Source organism: Homarus americanus, unplaced genomic scaffold, assembly GCF_018991925.1.
Source record: "Homarus americanus isolate GMGI-L3 unplaced genomic scaffold, GMGI_Hamer_2.0 scaffold40856, whole genome shotgun sequence".
Taxonomy (NCBI): Eukaryota; Metazoa; Arthropoda; class Malacostraca; order Decapoda; family Nephropidae; genus Homarus; species Homarus americanus.
The window spans coordinates 4,853,865-4,876,918 of NW_024734615.1; the positions used below are offsets into that span (position 1 = coordinate 4,853,865).

At 43.9% G+C, this 23,054-nt stretch overlaps 1 protein-coding gene across 4 annotated transcripts in view; it reads left to right on the forward strand.

Moving 5' to 3' along the window:
• Positions 1–18,445: 18,445 nt before the first annotated feature.
• Positions 18,446–23,054, forward strand: part of LOC121870388 (sodium-dependent multivitamin transporter-like) — a 60,828-nt gene continuing 56,219 nt past the window's right edge. The window contains exons 1-4 of one of the 4 annotated variants that reach the window (XM_042372207.1): positions 18,446–18,512; positions 21,532–21,766; positions 22,074–22,204; positions 22,428–22,616. In XM_042372207.1, coding sequence (XP_042228141.1) covers positions 21,556–21,766; positions 22,074–22,204; positions 22,428–22,616 — 531 coding nt within the window. In that variant the 5' untranslated portion in view covers positions 18,446–18,512; positions 21,532–21,555. Of the gene's footprint in view, positions 18,513–19,655; positions 19,894–21,531; positions 21,767–22,073; positions 22,205–22,427; positions 22,617–23,054 lie in introns of those variants that run through there. The other 3 variants (XM_042372206.1, XM_042372209.1, XM_042372210.1) reach the window with 3 other exon arrangements.

Genomic DNA, 23,054 nt, shown 5'->3' on the forward strand with positions numbered 1-23,054 from the left:
CTTTCCGAATTCATAGTCAAGTCCACTCACAAATACTAATCTTTTTGTTTTAACCTTTGGCAGCATGGTGACCTGGAATCCTATGCCTCCAAAAGCTAGCATTCCTTCGGGGCTCAGAATGGTATCTGCGTCCCTGTAGTCCCTGCATATTGCAGTGTATTCATCGTTCGATGAGAAAATCCTTGTGAAGGGTATATTGAGTGTACCATATGCTATTTCAGTTATCTGAGAACGTGAAGGGGCTGTTCTTTTAACTATGATCTTGAGTCTAACCTTGGTAGCCATGGTTTATTTGTTTATGTCTTCCTAGCATGTATTAATTGTGGATGATAAAGAAGGTTATACAAGACCCTTCTTAGTGTGCCTATAGGCGACTCCCGGACAGTGGTGTAGCTGCACTATCACTGTTTTTCCACTGCTGGATTGGCCTGTGTTCCCCCGACCTCCAACGGACACACACAATCCTTCCTACTGTGAGGTGTGCTCCACTGGAGGAGCTCTAGCACGAATATTTAAATATAAGCAAGTGCCTCGGCAAGGGTAAGTAAGGAAGGATCTCAGCAAGAGAGAAAGACCTCAAACCACGTCAATACTGCCAACCAATAGCTGCCCTCCAGCAGGAGTGTGGGTCACTCACTCTACTCACTGAACGCTCGTGAGGTAGTCCGGAGACGGTCGTGGTCGTTTTCCAAAGGTGGAGGCCCACAAGGGTCGTTGCCCCAAACAGGATTCCTGGGAAGCCCAGTGGTAGACAGAGAGGTCGAGTTGTGGTCCGGTTGTCATGATCGTAATGACGGCTAGCCTGTTAAAACCTAAAAATTCATATTACGCAAAACGTCCACAAAACCTTCTGAGTCTCCCTGTGGAAACGTCCTCCGTTTTCTCTGTTTCTTTGACGACGTCTTCAGATGTGGTTTTGTTGACCGAATTTGTAAACTCTTTCTTTTACCGAGACCTTGTAACCCTTTTTCACCTATGAATATCAGAGACCCTGATAATCATAGTGAAATTGTTGGAAGGAGGTTAACTATGGAATTAGTTAATTTTCCTGAAAGGAACATTTAGACCTGCTCTTTGTGTTTGTCGTCAGCCGCTGCGTGTTGAGACTTGCCCACCGTGATTGCCATCCAACCTTTAGTGATCAATTTAATTCTTGCCTTTGATAGCTCAGTCAGAGCATTGCTTGTAAAGAGAATATTATGGAATGAAATTGAGTTCGTAGTCTCAGTTTCAAACGTCAGAGTATACAGTAACGTAATACAATGAAATGGTTGAGTAGGTGGAATCTGGGACCTGGCGTGGGGGAGAGGGTGGCGATTCGTTCAGAGTTGCCAACTTAGCGACTTTGTAGCTAGATCTAGAGCTTTTTGTTTTTTTCTAGCGACATTTTAGAGCGATTTGCGACTTGTCGCAAATCTAGAGATATCCACAGAAATCTAGCGATTTTCTGGATACTTTTGGACTGTCCATGAAAACTCAGTTTTCCTAATTTCGAGCCATAATATATAGCAACGGGGTTACAGGGACAATAAATAATAAGAAAAGTTTAATACATTTGAACGGGTCGTGGTACAGAAGGAGGGACACGTCTATTTCCTGATCACTTGATGTCAGCCCGTCCATGGCTAATGTTGCCGTGTCGTCATTTATTTGTCTATTACCTTCGCCTTTGTAGCACCTGGGTAACTTACCTCTTTGTCAGATATGCAATATGAATTTCATTAATACGCTAAATTTTAAAGAATATTTGCAAAACATCTTATAGAATTAATTCTATCAAGCCTGCGTGGTTCCAAACTTCTCATACGCGTCCACCATGGGTGACCCATAGACTCCATACAGTTGCCCCGCAAGTCGACACTGTTCACCCGCTTTGCCAAAAACCATCAAGGAAAGTTTCCGCTTGTTTACATGCTGTTTATTAATTTGAACCCTTCATAGTCCCAATAGAAAATGGGTAAGCCACAGTATTCGCAGCGATTTAGGAAGGAATGGCTCAGAGATGACAGATACAAAAATTGGCTTCTGGAGGTGCCAGGAGATAATAAAAAAGGATTTTGTAAATTTTGCAAGTGTACTTTGTCTGCTAAGTTGTGCGACATTGAAAAACACAAAAACACTAAAAAACACAAGAAAGCAGAAGAGCCGTTTAGTGCAGAAAGACAGACAATTTTACCATTCAAGAAACTTGGTGAAGCAAAAAAAGTGGAGGGAACTCTGGCCATGTTTGTAGCTGAACATTGTTCTATTCGTGTGGTAGAGCACTTAAGTGAAGTGTGTAAAGTATGTTTTAGTGACAGCAAGGCAGGCAGTGAACTCAAGTTAAAAAGATCAAAGTGTTCTGGGATAATATGCAATATTCTTGCGCCACATTTCACAGAAAATCTGAAAAATGATATTGCTGATAGAAAATTCAGTTTAATCATCGATGAAAGTAACGATGTTTCCGCCTCAAAGATGCTAGGAATTGTGATTAGATACTACTCGGATTCGATGAAGCGTATTGTGGTAAGCTTTTTAGATTTAGTGGAACTGGGTGGGTGTAATGCAGAAGCAATTTGTGAGGCACTGAAAAAGTCGATCAAAGACAATGGACTAGACCTGCTGAATTGACTTGCACTTGGGACAGACAACGAGTCAGTAAGGACCGGGATTATCAGTGGAGTGTTCGCAAGGTTAAAAGCTGAAGTCCCACATCTACAGCTAATTAAATGTGTATGCCACTCCCTACAGCTTGCTGTGTCACATGCTACGTGCGAGAAAATGCCACGGCACTTAGAGTTCATGATTAAGGAAATATATAACTGGTTTTGTCATTCTTCTGTCCGTCAGGCTAAGTACAAAGAACTCTATGAAACTATCAATGATGGTGTACCACCTTTGAAATTGATACAGCTGTGTCAGACTCGCTGGTTATCTATTGAGCGCGCTGTGGGGAGAATTCTACAACAATGGCTCGAGCTGAAGACCCACTTCCAGGTAGCAAAACTACAAGAAAGATGTTACACAGCAGAACTTTTGCACTCAATGTTAGATGATGAGGAAAATCATGCATTTCTCTTATTTCTTAGGCCAGTGCTTGCAGAGGTACAAGCTGTAAACCTGGCCTTTGAAGCAGAAATGCAGGACCCAAAAAAACTGATGAAGGATTTGGTTTTACTTATTAATTCATTGGGCTCTAAGATACTGACTCCCGGGAAAAAACTCTCAGACTGCACTGTTATTGAAGAACACTTGGATCCTAGGCCATACTTGGGCTTTCAGTTCAAAAAAAATGGATGAATGCAAGCTTCACCCAAAGGTTGAAAGCATTGTACGAGAAAGATGCATTAATTTTGTTGTTGAACTCATAAAACAACTTCGTCAACGCTTACCTGACAACATTCGTGTGCTGCAGTCTATTTCTTTTCTGAGTGCCGATGAATGCTTGAAGCCTATTAAATCAGATATACTTGGTTTGGCACACTTATTTACAGAAGATTCCAGCACCCTTACCAAGATTGATTTCCAGTGGAAAAAACTGCATCACACAATCTGGACAGAAACATCTAACACCCTAAAATTGTGGTCAGAAGTGGCAAATTACAGAGATGCGACAGGTGAAAACCCTTACCATGATCTGGCTGAAATTGCACTCTCTGCCTTATCTCTTCCGCATTCAAACGCAGATGTAGAGCGCACATTTAGTAATATGAACTTTGTGAAATCAAAATTGCGCAACAAAATGAAACTATCGACAATAAAGGCAATTCTTACAATAAAGTATGGGTTAAAAAGACAGAACACCTGTTGTGCAAGTTATGAACTTCTTAGTGATATTTTAAGAAAGATAGGGACTGTGGAGGCATACAGTTACAAGACATCTGCACGAGAACCTGAACCAAGCACTTCACATGCTTCCAGCTCTACAGTTGTTCACACTACGAAGAGGACTAGGATGCAATTACTATTGAATAATAGGTAAGTGTGCACATTAAACTTTAAAAAAAAAAAAAAATTTAATTTTACATAATGCATTTTATTTATACTCCGTCCATTATAGTCGGCATTATGAAAATATTATTTGCATCAAATTACTGAAGGGGGGGAATAATAGCTAGCGACTTTCCATGGAAGATTTAGCGACATTTAGCTACTTTTAGGTACCAGCCTAGCGACATTTGAAAATCCGAGTTGGCAACCCTGGATTCGTTTTCAAACCGTCAGTAAGCCCCACGATCCTCACCCCACAGATAGGTCATTCCACCTTCTCCATGTTTAACTCGCCATTTTAAGAGTTTTGACCTAATTAATAGTTTGATTGTGCAAGTGTTACAGTAACGTAGTTGATGTGCTTTGAGTGAAGTATTTTTACGTCCTTAACGTCTCTTTGAAACGTTGTTGTTCGCTTTCAACCGTCAGTAAGCCCCACGATCCTCACCCCACAGGTCCCTATCGGAGCCTAGGCTGTCTATAGCGTGGATGACGCATCCACTAGTCTGGGGAGATGTCTGAAGACCAGTAGAGTCGGTTATCTCCTGGAATCCCGAGCCAGCCCCCACTATCACCCATGGACCCCATAGCTGGCCAGCCTTCCCCTAACGCTCTGCCCACGTGGTAACCCCGGATCATCAGGCCCCACAAACAACTACCAGCCCCCGTCATTGATGGATGAGTCCATGGCTCAGTAGGGCTCTTTGGTGGTTGTGTTACTCCACCGGAATTATCGGAAGGTGCCACGTGGTGATGAGACTCCCAGGGCGGCCTCTTGAGTATTACTCCTGGGGTGTTGAGTGTTGTAACTGGCGTAATTGCCACTGGTTTTAATGGTACTAAGGTGCTGTGAGAGTTTATGTGTGTTATTGTGTATGTACACCCAGTCGTGGTGTAAGTAAATTGAGCCTGGGGGCATAGTACAAAGAGTTCCTATTGGTGCATTAATAACGTCATTTTAATAACCATTGTATTTGTATGATGGGTCTATTATTCACCTGCAGTATTCACCATTGTTCTTTCCTATTGCTTGATACTATAATTGCATGTACCCATGGGCCTACCTCTCGAGTCACGCTACCACAGTATTTAAAGTAAAAGTAATGATAAGAGTCCAAGCTCTTATACGGTCGTCAACAGTAGGAAAAAATTCTGGCTGCATTGGCGGTGAGGGATCTGGAGAGAGGTCCGATCACTGCGAAGGCTGGCTGGCGAAAATCTCTCGACCGACCTTCACGGCGAGGCTGGGGAGTATTTATGCAATTCTTGCAGGATCAGGTAGAGAAGTGTGAAGTGAGCTGCGCTGCTGATTGGCTGAGGTGAAGGCGGTAACGGGCCAATCACCGCGTATTCCGAGAGTGAGGCCCGGTCTGTGGAACTCACTGCTGATTGGCTGGTAAGCAGACTGCAAGTGATCAACCAGCAGTTGTAGGGGAGAGTATCCACTGCAGGGTGACCCAACTCTTTCAGCTGGTTACAAATCTTCTTAATCACAAAATTGTCCAGTTTGTACATGCCATTACTCAAATTCAAGAAGGGCGATCGTCACTCCACGAACAACTATAGACCGGTGAGCCTGACCAGCATAGCATGTAAAGTATTTGAGAGCATTATAAGAGATGCCATGATGGAACATCTACTACGAAACAACCTTGTAAAGGATTGCCAACACGGTGTTATGCCGGGGCGCTCCTGCTTAACACAATTGCTCAAGGTATTGGATATTTGGACCCATATTATGGAACGAGATTGCAAAATTGACAATATACTATACCTAGATTTTGCCAAGGCTTTCGACAGAGTACCCCACGAAAGGCTGAAAATCAAACTGGAAGGGTACGGAATTCTGGGAAATGTCCTCGCGTGGATAGAAAACTTTCTACATGACCGCAAGCAGTGTGTGGTGATTAATGGCACGAAATCATCATCTGTACCTGTCACAAGCGGGGTACCACAGGGCAGTGTATTGGGCCCGCTGTTGTTTGTTAGTTTCATAAATGACATGCCTGACGTTGTACACTCCTCCATACAAATGTTTGCCGATGACGCCAAGTTATTTCGGGAAATCAAGAACCTCGTGGACTGTGAAGAGCTGCAGAAGGATCTCTGTGAGCTCCAAGAATGGTTGAAGAAATGGCTGCTGAGATTCAATATCACGAAGTGTAAGAGGATGCACCTGGGGCGTACCAACGGTAAGGAGGCGTATCAACAGGATGAAGAAACTGCACTATTTGAGACTGAATGTGAGAAGGACGGCTACTTTATTGTGCACCCCACACTCATCCTGTGAGCGGTAGCGCAAAAGGATTACAGAGTAGGGTTTACAAAGGGTCATAATAATTAACCCCGGTTGTCAGGATATTATGGCACCGAAAGTTACACAGTATTTCATTTACATTATTTGTTTAGTTCTATACATAGAGGGTAACTTATTCACAAATGCGTGAGAACAGGCGTGTGAGGCAGTATGTCTGGCCTCACACTTTATTATTCACATTTACGTGGGAGGTATTCAAGCACATTGCGTATTTGGTTCTGTACATGAGAACTGATATAGTTACTGAGTGCAAAAAAGTGGATACAATCTTAATATGTCAGCTATCTTGCCATTAGAGATGAAGTGTTGTGCCATTTCACACACAGTGTGCTTGGACCTGTCCCTAAAAGGTTCTATCTTCACACAGTCGAGGACGTAGTGTTCAAGTGTGTGGCCATATGTATGGCCACACACTTTACATTTAGTTTTGTTTACATCTGCTTGAGGAACATACTGCCAGAGGTACTTATATCCTAACCTTAATCTAGCGGTTACAACATCTTGTAATCTAGTGATCTTGTTACTTGCTCCATATACATGTTTCACTTGATACATCTCATCATGGTAACTATGGATCGACTAGTGCCTGTTTGCACTTGTCTACTTGCGTCAAACTCATCAATAAGTTCTTTCCTAATTACAGTTTTAAGGGTTCTTTTTGACAGACCCAAATTGTATTCAACGGTGTCTTTGTTAGACGCGAGTTTGGCGAGGGCATCAACTCTGTCATGTTTTATGAGGCCTATGTGAGAGGGGATCCACAACAGTTTGACCTTGACACCCCGGTCAACAAGGCACGCATATTTGTGTCTGGCTTCAGAGACAAGATCGTGACAACCTGAGTCGAGGGTACCAAGGGCAAGTAGTGAGGATAGAGTCAGTGATGATGAGACTGTCAGTAACAGTGGTTTCTGAATGAGGCAATGAGCTGAAGTTCTCGGGCCATTGCGAGAAGTTAAATCAGGCAAATAAATTTTTGGATCTTATAAGAAGGTCGTTCAGATATCTAGAAAGTCCGTCCCCCATAACGATCTTCAAGAGTGAAGTGCTTCCCCATCTGGAGTACTGTCACCCCCCCTGGCCCCCGAGATATGCTAGGGACTGTCAGTTGGTTGAAAATGTTCAAAGGAGGACCACCAGACTGGTGCCTGCACTTAGGCACCTCAACTACCTTGAGAGATTGGAGCGCCTGAACTTGCCTGGCTTATACTACAGACGGGCAAGGGGCGACCTAATTAAGGTGTATAAGCATCTCAAGGGGCACTACTCAGTCGAGTGTCCTTACTTGGAGCTGGCGGACGCTCGCCCCACAAGGGGTCACAGCTCAAGATTGAAGAAACCACAGGTCCAGAAAACTATGAGGACAAACTTTTTCGGAGTGAGGGTTGTGAACTCTTGGAACAATCTACCAGAAAGTGTTGTGACGGCACCGAGTGTGAGCTCTTTCAAGACAAGACTTGACCAGCACTGGAGCGGGTTCAGGTACATTCAGGAGCCGGTGCATGCCCAGTACCTGCCAACAGTGCGTAACAGAGAGCCAGTACATGACTAGTACTTGCCAACGGTGCGTGACAGAGACGACCGATCGCCTAAGCGGCTAACGAGGATAAAAGTAAAAGTGTTTTCTTGTTTCCTAAGTGGTTATCAGCATATAGGCCTACATGGATCACGTGCACCTACAGTAATTTATTTGCATATATATATATATATATATATATATATATATATATATATATATATATATATATATATATATATATATATATATATATATATATATATATATATATATATATATGCTGATAACCACAAGGAAACAAGAAAAGACGAAGTTCCCAAGCGCTTTCCTGTAATTCACATCTTCAGGGGTGAGTACAGTTTGTTCTCACCCCTGAAAATGTGAATTACACGAAAGCGCTTGGGAACTACGTGTTTTCTTGTTTCCTTGTGGTTATCAGCATATATCTGGATCACACGCACCTACAGTGATTTACTTGCACATACTGTATATATATATATATATATATATATATATATATATATATATATATATATATATATATATATATATATATATATATATATATATATATATATATATATTAGTATTCTCGGCGTAATGTTGGTTGACTTGGTTCTATTTTTCTTGCAATAAGCTGGTTACGTACAGTATTATGCAAGTTTGGATTTCATATGTCGAACTCGGAACCCCTATGATTATATCGTGTTAAAAAAATAGTAGAAGTGAAGAAGTTTTCATTCCACTAGCAAACTGCAGTGAATGACGAAGGAATTTGTAAACTAGCAGTAAACGTGATGCTAAACCGGGACAGACACGTGCCTTTCAGTCAACGTATGGCAGTGACCTGGTGAAAGTATTTACTGTTGCTGCTTGCTGCTACTGCTGCCTCATGCACCCTGGTCACCTCCCAGACCCAAGTGGCACCTGACCGACCTTCATAGCTGCAGTGTGTTAAGGTGAAAGTATTGGTTGTGTCCAGTGCCGGATTTAGACCTGTGGAGGCCCATGGGCAGCCTCTTTGTGGAGGCCCCCCCTCATTATAACTACCCAAGAGGGTGGGTTGGCGAGTGAAGCGAGCCTAAACATCTGGGAGTTCCGGGGGCGCTGTAAGCCCCCGGGAAAATTTTGAAATTTGAACACTTCTTTGGAGAATTTTGAAGTCATATGCAGTTATATTGAGGAAATTAGAACATTGAGAAAATTTTAATTAACTGTATATTTATTGATAGTGTACAACTTCCCAACACACACACACACACACACACAAAAGTGAAACATGACTGGAGTCATTCATGTGGTTTCAAGTCGACCAGCCCTGATATAACTACTACCGCACATGCCAAAAATAAACATGAATTTTAAAGAATGAAAATAAAAATAATCCAAATGAATAAACAAATAAATAAAATATTGTAATATGTGGAGGCCCCCAGATTGTGGAGGCCTCTGGGCAGCTGCCCACTTTGCCCAACTCCTGAATCCGGCCCTGGTTGTGTCTGTAAAGGAATTGTTGTTGTTTTAATGCTATTGCTGCGCTTCAACCTAGGCAGAACTTATTGTCCAACACCAACAATTTCACTTGAGTATCTTTTCTTTTTTGTTTGAATTCTGAAACGATTTTGCAACTTAGAAACAACCTTAAATCATTTAGTCCAATTAATTTTGAAATTCTTTTATTTATTTATTCATACCGTCATTGTTGGAATAGCGAATTGTCTCTCAGTGTTTCTTCCAAAAGAGTTGTAGGTTGTTTAGGTCATTTTGGTGTAATTTCATTTCTCCTGTCGATGTCGCCATAGTTGAAATCCGTATAGTAAATACCCCCATGACAAGGGAGCTAGAGTTGACCGCCGTTGTGTTTTCATTTAAGGCTGCAATTCGCGGTTCAAAAATTTTGGGGGGTTTACGGGATTAGCCCACCAGGGCACAGGTCAAAGGCCCACATCAGGGCCTGGGGGCGAAAATATAATAATAATAATAATAAGATTAATTTTAATAATAATAATAATAATAACTTTAATAATAATAATAAGAATAATAATAATTATATTAATAATAATAATAAAGGACCGTAAATAAATACAAAATGAAAAAAAAATCAATATTGAGAAACAATATATGTATGTTGTGTTGTCAAAGTAACAAAGTAAGAGAAACAATTGATACCCTGCAATTGTGTGTAAATGAAGCAGAAAGTCAGATCAGCAACCTGGGACTTGGTCACACTTTTCGTGATGCCATATGGCAGCAGGGTCTACCATTAGACAACACATTATGCTTCCAATATCTTCCCAGGCGGTAGTACCTCCCTGTTTGATAGCTGCCTACTACCTACTACCTAACACATCCAATAGTGAGTAAATCTCTTCACTTAAGTTTAATTTTACACCATTTCGATTTGTCAAAGACTAAATTATTAAGTCTTATAAGAGTGAGGTGCTTCCCTGCCTGGAGTACTGTCACCCCCCGTCTGGTCCCCGAGATACGCTAGGGATTGTCAGTTAAAAGTGAAGTCTAGGTAAAAATTAAAGACAATAATAGTCTTTGCCGTAGTCTTTGACTGCTACAGCCAATGCATGCCCAGTCCTTGCCAACAGTGCGTAACAGAGACGTGACCGATCGCCCAAGCGGCTAACGGGCCAATCAGTGGTGAAGAGGCTAAAAGTAAAAAATGTTTCCTCAGCACCCTCACCTGGCTGGCTTTAAGGTTCTGTCTAGCATAACTAATCACACTCATCTTACAGATTGCTTGAGAGAGGTTTGTAAATGAACTATAGACATTCTATATAAATCTTGCAATCCTCAGGCTCAATCCTCCCGTTCTATTACAACAGTTCCACGATACTTTACTACACCGCTGCTCGGAGTAGATGTTTTTTTCTTTTCTTTTTTATGAATTTCAATATACAATACTGCACCATCAAAGATGAGTGAGTGCCTGAAACCTTCCCAAAAAAAAAAAAATGGCTGATGTACTGCAGGTGTGTGAGGTTCCACGAAGTCCGATATCCTTCCTTTACTTTACGTTATCCTTTCCTCTTTGCCACTGATGGGCTTGTTCGCCGCTTGGGCCAGTGTTGGTCAAATCTGATCTTGAAAGAGCTCACACTCTGTGCCGTAAGTAAAAGTCACAACACTCTGGCAGATAGTTCCAAGAGTTACTTTTACTTTTACTTTACTTTTATCCTCTTCGCCACTGATCGGCTTGTTAGCCGCTTGGGCGATCGGTCACGTCTCTGATTACTTTTCCTTTTCATTTATCTTCTTTTACTTTACTTTACTTTTATCCTCTTCACCACTGATCGGCTCGTTAGCCGCTTGGGCGATCAGTTACGTCTCTGTTACGCACTGTTGGCAAGTACTGGGCATGCACCGGCTCCTGAATGTATTTGAACCTGCTCCAGTGTTGGTCAAGTCTGGTCTTGAAAGAGCTCACACTCGGTGCCGTCACCACACTTCCTGGCATATTGTTCCAAGAGTTCACAACTCTCACTACAAAAAAGTTTGCCTTGTGGCTTCTTCAACTTAAGGCTGTGAGTCACAGCCTAAGGTTAAAGAAGCCTGTGACCTCTAGTGGGGCGGCCATCCGCCAGCTCCAGATATGGACACTCGACTAAGTAATGTCCTCTGCAAGGTGTTTAATAAGCATCCCAGAGGACACTGTTAATCGACTTCTATGAAGTCACCCCTTGTTGTTGTCAACAGATAACAGAATTTGGTGAGGTTTGTTGTGGCGATCAAAGGTCTTGATAGCCGGATTAGTGCATTGTAGTGTAGTATTACCGCCAGTCATGAATGTGAATTATTTCAGCCAGCGTTGGAAAGTTGACATATTGTTAAATAACTACCGCCGATCACGATATGGAATAGTTGGTAGCATTCAGCAGGAGAATGACAGTTGCTTATACTGCTCGCACTGCAAAAAAATAATAAAATAATCTGTTTACTTTTATCCTTTTCACCACTGATCGGCTCGTTAGCCGCCCGGGCGATCGGTCACGTCTCTGTCACGCACTGTTGGCAAATACTGGGCATGCACCGGCTCCTGAATGTACCTGAACCCGCTCCAGTGTTGGTCAAGTCTTCTCTTGAAAGAGCTCGCACTCGGTGCTGTCACAACACTCTCTGGTAGATTGTTCCAAAAGTTTACAACCCTCACTCCAAAAAAGTTTGTCCTCACAGTTTTCTGGACTTGTGGCTTCTTCAGTCTTCAGCTGTGACCCCTTGTGGGGCGAGCGTCCGCCAGCTCCAAGTAAGGACACTCGACTGAGTAGTGCCCCCTGAGATGCTTATACACCTCAACTAGGTTACCCCTTGACCGTCTGTAATATAAGCTAGGCAAGTTCAGGCGCTCCAATCTCGCAGGGTAGCTTAGGTGCCGAAGTGCAGGCACCAGTCTGGTGGCCATCCTTTGAACATTTTCAACCAACTGACAGTCCCTAGCATATCTCGGGGACCAGACCGGGTGACAGTACTCCAGATGGGGAAGCACTTCACTCTTGAAGATCGTTACGAGGGACTGACCGTCTAGATATCTGAACGACCTTATAAGACCCAATAATTTATTTACCTGGTTTACCTTCTTCTCGCAATGGCCCGAGAACTTCAGCTCATTGTCAACATACACACCTAGGTCCTTCTCACATTTAGTCTCAACTAGTGCAGTTTCTTCATCCCGTTAGGACATATGATACGCCTCCTTACCGTTGGTACGCCGCAGGTGCATCCTTTTACACTTCGTGACATTGAATCTCAGCAGCCATTTCTTCGACCATTCCTGGAGCCCACAGAGGTCCCTCTGCAGCTCTTCACAGTCCGCTTGGTTCTTAATTTCCCGAAATAACAAAGCGTCATCGGCAAACATTTGTATGGAGGAGTGTACAACGTCAAGCATGTCATTTATGAAACAAACAAACAACAGCGGGCCCAATACACTGCCCTGTGGTACCCCGCTTGTGACAGGTACGGATGACGATTTCGTGCCATTAATCACCACACACTGCTTGCGGTCATGTAGAAAGTCTTCTATCCATGTTAGAACATTTCCCCTAATTCCGTACCCTTCCAGTTTGATTTTCAGCCTTTCATGGGGTACACTGTCGAAAGCCTTGGCAAAATCTAGGTAAATAGTGTCGATATTACCACCCCGTTCTAGAATATGGGTCCAAATATCCAATACCTTTAGCAATTGTGTTAAGCAGGAGCGCCCCTGCATAAAACCGCGTTGGCAATCTTTTACAAGGTTGTTTCGTATTAGATGTTCCATTGCGGCATCACTGATAATACTCTCAAGTACTTTACATATTATGCTGGTCAGGCTCACCGGTCTATAGTTGTTCGTGGAATAACGATCGCCCTTCTTGACGATAAGACTCACATTAGCCACTTTCCAATCACTGGGGACCATTTGTTCATCCAGGCATTTACAAAACAGGATCTTCAGGGGCTCTGCAAGCTCGTTGCACAACTCTCTTAGCACTCTAGGATGCACCATGTCAGGGCCGGGACTCTTGTGGACCTTTAGCCTGGACAGTTTATTTCTAATACCCTCTTTTGTGAACACAATGTGGGTCAGTGCTGTGTTGAACCGTCTGTCCTCAAACGTAGGAAGGTTAGTTGCATCCTCTCTTGTGAACACCGAGGAAAAGAAGCTGTTCAATGCCTCAGCTTTATCCTGGTCAGAATGTGCGTAACTACCATCCACAACCCTCAGGTCTGATACTCCTACTCGCGTTTCAATTTCGACTTTGCATAGCGGTAAAACGCCTTTGGGTTTGACTTGACCTTGCTTGCAACCAGCCTCTGGAACTCCTTTTCAGCCTTTCTACACTCTATCTTTGCTTGGTTTCTGGCTCTTGCATACATCCTCCTGTCTTGCTCATCGTTTGGCCCAACCCAAGTCTTGAGTTTCTGGGTTTTCTTCTTAATTTTGTCGATCGCCACATAATTCATGTGTAGCGATCCCCTCGCATTCCTAGAAGCACTGGGTGTGGTCTTGGGTATATATTTATCGATCAAATGGGTCACTTTACTAGTTATGATATTCGTCGTGGTGTCTGCGTTCTTGTACCTTAATGAGTTAGGCCAGTTGATACCCCTCATCTCTTCCCTCATCCCATTGTAATTTCCCTTGTAATATTTGCACCTTGGCCTGGCCTTATCCTGAACTAGGTAACAGAATCTGAATGACAACACTATATGGTGACTGGTGCCAACTGGGGCAAGGTGTTCCAGTTTGGCCACCATACCCTCCTCGTTTGTTATGATGAGGTCAAGTGGCTTGGGTGTTTGCTCCCCTCTGTAATGTGTCGGGTCTCTAACATGTTGGAACAGAAAATTATCTCTCAGAGTTTCTACAAAAAGAGTAGCAGGGTTATTCAATTCATTTGGGGTGGACTCGTTTCTCCAGTCGATGTCGCCATAGTTAAAGTCCCTCATGATAAGGAGGTGGCTAGGGTTGAGCATTGCCGCGTTGCTCATTAAGGTTCTTAAGTTCCTTTGATTTAGTGGGCCACAGTTTGGGGATCTGTAGATACACCCGACGATAAGTAAGTCCCCTCCCTTTGATTTAATTTTACACCACTTGGACTCTTCAAAAACATCCTCTCCCTGTACCCTCACCTGGCTGGCTCTAAGGTCTTGCCCGGCGTAGATAACCACACCCCTCTAGCAAGTTTCTTGAGAAAGGTTCGTAAATGAATCATATCCAGCAATACTGAACTCACATTCCTCTGGGTCGATTCTCCTGTTCTTGTACAACAGTTCTACAACTCCTACGATATCTGGTTGGTGTACTCTTAGAAGTGCTTCAAACTCCTCTCTCTTATCGAGAAACGTGTCAGTATTAGTGTACATGACATTCAAGCCAGAATTTGTTCTCGGTAACGTCTCTGCTCTTAGTAATAAACCCTCCCCCCACATTCTCAGAAGCTGCAGCATTTGCTACGTACACTGTATTTTGCAGGGTGTGGTTAGAAATGTCAGTGTTTACACTGCGCTCGCCTCCTTCTGTCCGGTAGGCGGAGCTGGTGCCGCCTCCCGGGTGGGGGTTAGAGCGGTTGGAGGGTGCACTGCTGCCCCCTGGCCCTGTGTCGGCACACTTGCTTCCACTACCCTCCCCCTGAGTATAACCCATGTACACCTGTCCCCGTTCCTCCTCGACTCCTCCCTCTTCTACTTCAAGTCCTGCAGGAGCTTCTTGTGCTGTTCCCTCTGTATTACCATGCGATCTGGGTGAATGAGTGCATCCCGAAATGCCTCGCTCCTTGCTAAGTTTTTTGCCTGCCGAATAACCTGCCATTTCTCTTCCCCGCTCGCTAGTGTGATCCTGAGGGGACGAGGCTATGGGGTTCAGGATGTTTGGTTCACACTCAGGATGGAATGGAGAAGGGAAACTCACAATGTGCTCTCTATATACATGTTGTATTGGATGTACAATGCAGCTTGGTGCTGGGAAGGCAGCATGGTTACAAGCGTGATGTAGAGAGAGCTAGTTGGTGAGGACGCTCAGAGAAGGACAGCTTGTGGGTCGACATGCTCGCCAGCGGGAGAGAGGACCGCCAGGCAGGCGGAGGAGGAGCGAGGACCGCCAGGCAGGCGGAGGAGGAGGAGGTGTGTTGCTGGCTGGTTGGTGTAGGTAGAAAGAGGCAGGTCACCACGAGGTCAGGTCTTAAATAGGGAGGGGTAGGGGTGGCTTAGTAGTTGACCACCGCTCTGTGATGTATGGTGACGCTGGTTGACCCAGACCACGAGGCATACACTGGGGAATTGGTGGGGTCGGCTACTCAGCGACAAACAGCGTTTGTAGGGGAGAAATCCACTACAATACTCCCCCTTCCCTCCAGGCGGTGTAGGAGACCTGTTGTCTGCAGAGTTGCTTAGCACATGTGAGGCAGAACGGGCGGTGCATGCCTCATGTGAGACAACGGCGATGGCGTGGATGAGCCGGTCGCTGGATACAACTCTTTATATACACACTATCTGTGGGAGGACAGAGGGAGAAAAAGGGTGTGTGGAGGCGATGAATGTTGTGCTTCCCTCACGGCAGGTACAGAGTCGTCAGATGCGCCTGCTGGGGTGTGTGGGCCTGGGTCAGGAGCAGGGGCTGCGTCAGCAGAAGCGGATGAGGGCTCGTGACAGCAGCTGGGTCCACGACAGCAGCAGGGTGCAGGACATTAGCAGGGAGTACCTGAGGGAGAAAAGAGCTGTGTGTGGGTCCACACTCAGGAACAGAGGCCGCGTCAGGGGCGGCAGGGGTTACTGCTGGGCCGGGGTCGGCGTCTGAGGCAGGACGGGTGTGCTGGGGTCGGTAGGACGTGGTGCTTGGGGCAGGAAGAGGAGCTGGTGTCTGCTTAGAGTAGCAGAGCTGCTCTAGGGTGTCTAACCTGCAGTGTAGAGACAGTAGTTGTAGAGCCGATGAGAGCTGCTTCTGTGTGGATAAGCCAGTCTTCCATGTTGCTTGAAGACTGGGAGCGTGATCAGTTTCTCCTCCGTCCTGTGTGAGTGCGTCACTCCGGGGTCACCATTTGTGGGGTATATGATGTTTGGTTCACACTCAGGATGAAATGGAGAAAGGAAACTCACAATGTGCTCTCTATATACATGTTGTATTGGATGTACAATGCAGCTTGGTGCTGGGAAGGCAGCATGGTTACAAGCGTGATGTAGAGAGAGCTGGTTGGTGAGGATGCTCAGAGAAGGACAGCTTGTGGGTCGCCATGCTCGCCGGCGGGAGAGAGGACCGCCAGGCAGGCGGACGAGGAGCGAGGGCCGCCAGGCAGCGGCGGAGGAGGAGGTGTTACTGGCTGGTTGGTGTGGGTAGAAAGAGACAGGTCACCACGAGGTCAGGTCTTAAATAGCGGAGGTAGGCGTGGCTTAGTAGTTGACCCCCGCTCCTTGATGTATGGCGGCGCTGGTTGACCTAGACCACGAGGCATACACTGGAGAATTGGTGGGGTCGGCTACTCAGCGACAAACAGCGTTTGTAGGGGAGAAATCCACTACAAGGCTTATCCCCCTGCTTTTGTCCCAGCCTCCTCACATCCTGAGGGGTTGATGGAATCTTCAGAACCCCTGTAAAAATATTTTGAAACAGCATCTTATCGTGTGTTACCGTACTCACAGTTCCCACCCCCTGGCTCTCTGGGACTCCAAAAACTATAACATTGTTCCTGAGTTGGAAACGTTCCTGGTGTTCCTCCTCTCCCCTAACAGTAGGTCCGTTAATTTTCATTTCTTCGACACACTTCTTCAAAGTCCCAAGCTGTTGTAGAGCCTGTACTGATCCTGCATTACACTCCACCCCCTCCCGTGGCCCTCCTAATACGTCAGCATAACTCCTCTTAGCAACCACCTCCATTCTATCAGCTACTTCCTCAGTCTTGGCAAGGATCTCTTTCCCAAATTGCTCCAGTTTGGCAACCAGCAGGGCTTCAGCTTCATCTATTTTTATCCCTAGAGAACTCGTTCCCTTATGGCTTGCAATCGCTTCATTCACCTTGACTATGCAGTCAGGGCAATACCAGCAACAGCCATCATACTTTACGGCAGTTAGTAACGTCTAAACGTTGCATTAGTCAGGCCTGTATCCTCCATATCCGACGTCTCCCTGCAGTAATCACATATCATACTCATGGTTGTTGTTGTTGTGGGGGGGAGGGGGGACAGACAGTGTAGATTACACGTATTTAAAAAAGTAAAGAGAAAAAAAAAGAACAAAAGAACAGTACTTAGCTACTCTCTGTTGCTTGCTGAGTTGTCGTCTGAGACTGCGTACACTGTATCTCCCTGTGAATGGTGTATTGTAGGCACAGTTTCAGTCCTTGAGAAAGTACTCAAACAAAATAAAATTTAAAGTCTCTGTGGCACCTATGACACGAATGGGCTGGCAGTTGTCCTTACCAGCTTGATTGCCAATATGTATTCACTTTAAGTTATTTATAGTCTCTTCTGCGGACACTGATGACACTATGAACAGATTTACCTAAAATCACAGTACTACACTCCCTGGTTGGCCTTTATCACAGCCGTGACCACAACTCCTAAAAAAAAATAAAAGCTTTGTCATGTGGCAGCGGGTTTGTGGTTGTAGGCTGTTGGCCTCCTGACCTGCTTGGCTGTACCTCCAAGTCGGTGGAAATTGAGTTTTCAGAAATACAATCGCGTCTAGCATTAAAAATTCTACATCGATTTACACTTTCACATCACTAAGACGATCTTGATGATCTTACGTAATCACTGTCCAATTTCTGCCGCTCAACATCGAAGGCCCGAATGCCGAACACGCTTTGTTATGTTCTCGTTCTTGTTCTTTATTTAGACGTACCAACAGGCAAGTCTTGCAGAGAAAACTATCCCATATTCGGAAGTTTAACTATACCAGTTATTATAACAATATATTTCCTAACGCTACTTTTAGAATCCAGTAAAAGTTACACAATATTTAATAAAGATGAAGCACATGAAATAACCCCCTTATTATATGGAAACAATACAGAAACCACTGCTTAGTTTTATTGTATCCAAACCCCAGTTTAATACGAAAGAACTTGCTTCAACTACGACATTTGTATCTGATTGAGAAGCAAGAGAAAGTTGTTTTTGTTGCTATACTGAGGTGAGCGAGGTGAAGGTTGGCGGTGTGTAGCAGTAAGAGGCCAGGTGAGGTTCCACTTGGTCACTGGCACTGGACGTGAACACCAGGTAAACAAATCTCTGGCACTGTAGAATGGCTCTTTGGTGATGCCCACTGCCAAGTGTGATATTGAAAAAGTTCCAGGTGTAATTTACATCGTGACCAATTATAATTCAAAGTGCCACGTATGGCTGTCAAATAATGCCCGTATGGCTCACATATTGCCAGCATACCTGCCACATAGTGCCTGTGTGATTTCCTTAGTACTGAGTGTGATTATTAAGTAATATCTGTAAGACTTTCGTAGTACCTGTGTAACTGTTACAGTGCCATGTGACTGTTACATAGTATCAGTGTGACTAATACATTGTGCCAAGTGTTACATAGTTGCTATGTGACCGCTACAAAGAGCCTATATGAATTACATAGTGCCCTATGACCTACATATTGCAAAGTTTTACATAGTGGTTGTGTGACTGTTTCATAGTACCTGTATGACTGTTACATAGTGCATGTATGACTTATAGTTCCTGTGTGACTGTTACATAGTCATAGCGTTTGTGTGATTTACAAAGTGACTGTGTAACTGTTGTAGAGTTCCAGTGTGATTGTTACATATGCCTTTGTGACTGTTATACGGTATAGTGCCAAGTGTAACTGGCTGTGTGACCGTTACAAACTGTCTGTGTGACTTAGTGTTTGTGACCGTTATATAGTGACACCTAGTACGACTGTTAAATCGTGCCTTTGTGACTCGGCTATAATGCCAAATGGGATTTCCCAAGTAACAGCTGCGAATGTGTCAAATGAACGCGTCTGCCTCCCCCCCCCCCCTCCTTCTCTTTTACTTTTACTTTTTACTTTACTTTTATCCTCCTCACCACTGATCGGCTCGTTAGCCGCTTGGGCGATCGGTCACGTCTCTGATTACGTACTTTTTTTTTTAATTTTACTTATCTGAATTATTATTATTACATTTTCGCCCCCAGGCCCCGATATGGGTCAGTGATCTGTGCTCGGGTGGGCAAGTCCCCGTAAAAAAAAAAGTATGTGTTAATGAGTTTGTATTAATGATATGGATATATGATTGTGTGTTTAGATTTGTATAAATAGATTTATTTTCAAATTTACGTGAATTGGTGAGTGTTTGTGTGTGTGTTGCAGGAAGATGTGAACATGTGAGTGGATGAAAGTAGATATGGCCCCAGCTGATCGATGTACACCTACAGAATTTTAATGAGGTCACTTGCCCACTCTCTACTCACAGTTTACTCAGGTCATCCCAATTCCTATTTCTTTCAGTTTTATTGTTGTTACTTTACATATAATGGAAGCGAAAACTTGGAAATATAAAATCGAAGTATAAGTTTGGTGTGAGAAAAAATTAATTTAAGAAATTACCATTTGACAACTGCACAGTGCTGGACGTGACGTCACAAGAGAGGCTGGGTAAATAACATTGACACTAACAGTATTTAACTAGCCAGATTAGCCAGGTAAAGTATTTTGGTGCAACACATTTTATACGGTATAAATTTATATGGGAAACAATATACTACAACCTGAATTTAATGGAGGTCCTCAATTAACATGTATATTAAATAGCTGTTCTTACTTTTGGTAGCTATTACTTTTATCATTAATGAATAAAGTTTGAAATTACAGTATATTAGTTGTTTGTTTGATGAACTGTAGATGGTAATTGTCTTTTCTGTGGTTGCTAAGAGCGCACAATCCTGTCTGACAACTCACCCAGCTTGGAGAAGGTCGTACCCGATAGTGCTCCCGTTAGAGACCAAGGAAAATGGCCGCTTTGGATCGTTGTGTCGTGGTGGAAGAGGAGGGAAGTGTGGGGAAAGACGACCTCCTTGCCACTCTGTTAAGGCAGGAAAGTCTTCGAGGTAGTAGATAATGACGAAAATTACGATGTTATTTACTTAGACTTTAGCAAAGCATTTGACAGAGTACCGCATCAGAGGCTTCTGAGAAAAATTAAGGCTCATGGTATCGAGGGGAAAGTTTTAAATTGGATAAAATCATGGCTCACCGATAGAACGCAGAGGGTCAGCGTAGATGGTGTTAAATCTGAGTGGGGCCGTGTAACCAGTGGGGTTCCCCAGGGGTCAGTACTAGGCCCACTCTTGTTCATAATCTACATAAACGATTTAGATACTGGGATCAACAGTGACATAAGCAAGTTTGCGGATGACACCAAAATAGGGCGGCAGATTAATTCAGGGCAGGATGCAAATGCATTACAGGATCTAAATAAACTGGGGGTGGTCTGAAAAATGGCAAATGAAATTCAACACCAGCAAGTGCAGCGTACTTAATATTGGAAGAACAAATACTTATAATGTATACAGCCTTAACAACATCAACCTAGAGAAGTCGACTTGTGAAAGAGACCTAGGGGTACTTGTAAGCCCGGACCTACGGCCTAGAAAACAGTGCGTTAATGTTCGAAATAAGGCAAACAGAGTATTGGGTTTTATATCTAGAAGTGTAAGTAACAAGAGTGCAGAGGTCTTATTGCAACTATATCTTGCGCTAGTTAGGCCGCACCTCGATTATGCGGTTCAGTTCTGGTGCCCCTATTATAGAATGGATATAAATTCACTAGAGTCGGTGCAGCGAAGAATGACAAAAATGATTCCGGGACTTAGAAACCTTCCATATCAGGATAGGTTAAAGAAACTTAACTTGCATTCCTTAGAAAGACGAAGAGTGCGGGGAGATATGATAGTATTTAAGTGGGTGAAAGGAATCAATAAAGGGGATATAGATAAAGTTCTTATAATATCCGAGCAGGATAGGACTCGTGGCAACGGATTCAAGTTGGATAAGCTTAGGTTTAGGAGGGAGATAGGAAGAAACTGGTTCACAAATAGGGTGGTAGACGAGTGGAACAAGCTTAGCAACTTTGTAGTAAGTGCGGGAACTCTGGAAAGTTTCAGAAGGAGGCTAGATAGATTCATGGATGATAGAGAGTGGTAGTAACTCTCGACAGGAGCTGCCATGCACAGGCCAACCGGCCTATTGCAGACTCCTTATTTTCTTATGTTCTTATGTCAGTACTCCCCACAGACAACCACAACCACCACTTGAAAGATGACGAGTGTCAGTGGAGGCACCTTCACGTGGTTGGACTATGGGGTATTCATCTTGATGCTTCTGGCCTCCCTCTTGGTGGGGTTCTATTTCGCCTACAAGAGCCGCAACAAGGCCAATGATGAGTTCTTGTTGGGCAGTCGAAGCCTCACTTGCGTGCCTGTGTCCATGTCTCTCGTGGTCACTTACATCTCCGCCATAGCTCTACAGGGTCAGTAAACTATCAACACTTCTTTTTTATATGTGGAGAAATCAGGAACCTCTTGGGGTGAAATTTACCTTCAATTAATCACTGCAACTCAACTCAATCTGGCCGCTAACACTATTAATAAAGTAATAGACTTTCAAGTTTTCCTTATAAGGAAAGGTTGCTTTGCAATTATTGTTACTAATTTGGCAAAAATAAAAAATATGCAACTCAAGGGAAAGCCTCATACAAGCCTCTTAGGAATCCTGGGCGTCTGATGTACCAAACCTTTAATGCTACAACAGTTTATTATTACGTATTTCGTGGACAGGGTCACCGGCGGAGATCTATTACCACAACATACAGACGGTGTGCGGCAACGTTGGCCTCTTGGCGGTGCCCATTGCTGCCCTCGTCTTCGTCCCCTTCTACTACGAGCTACAACTGGTCTCCGTCAACCAGGTGAGGCCATCCACCATATCCCCACCCCTTTATCAACACACATACCACAAGAAAAACGGTTGACCCAAGTGATGCCTGAGTATTGGCGTTTTATGAATGTTAGTACAGTTAGTGGTATCCGCTAGTTATAAAATTATCTCCTTAATCACAGAAGAAGTAAAACTCTTTTTATCAAAGTAACCGGACCAACTGTCTCTGCTGTGTTAACTGCGTTGCTCTGCAGTACTTGGAGATGCGGTATCACTCGCTGGCAGCGCGTCGGGTGGCCAGTGCGCTTTTCATTATCCAGATCCTGCTGAACCAAGCGGTGGTCATCTACGCCCCTGCTCTTGCCCTCAACGCCGTTACCGACTTCCCTCTCTGGGTCTCTATCGTCACAGTAGGCACCATCGCATCCTTCTACACCGCCATCGTAAGTAAACAACAGATACGTAATGTACTTTTATCTCATTTTCTATAAACTTCCCTTACATAACACTTGTGAAAACCGAGTACTGTATCTAGAAACATTACTTTAATTCATTTCCACCTTTAAACTGCTGTCCTCACCACTACAGCTGTTATAGGTGGGTGGAATGGAACAGTTAATTCACGTTACTATCTTCATATTTACAGTTGCTTACGTCCCTGTGGGAACTCTATTAAGTCAGTGAACAACCACTCAGAGAATTTGGATCTCATGCCAATCCATCAAACACAGAACAATACATTTAATTTCTAACAACAGCCTGTTGGTCATCTACATGTGTGTGTAAATAATTCACAATTTTATAGAAAAAAAAACATCACTCAAACTTAACACGTCTTAACCGTTCATTTCCAAACATCATCTTTCTCGGAGTTATATCAT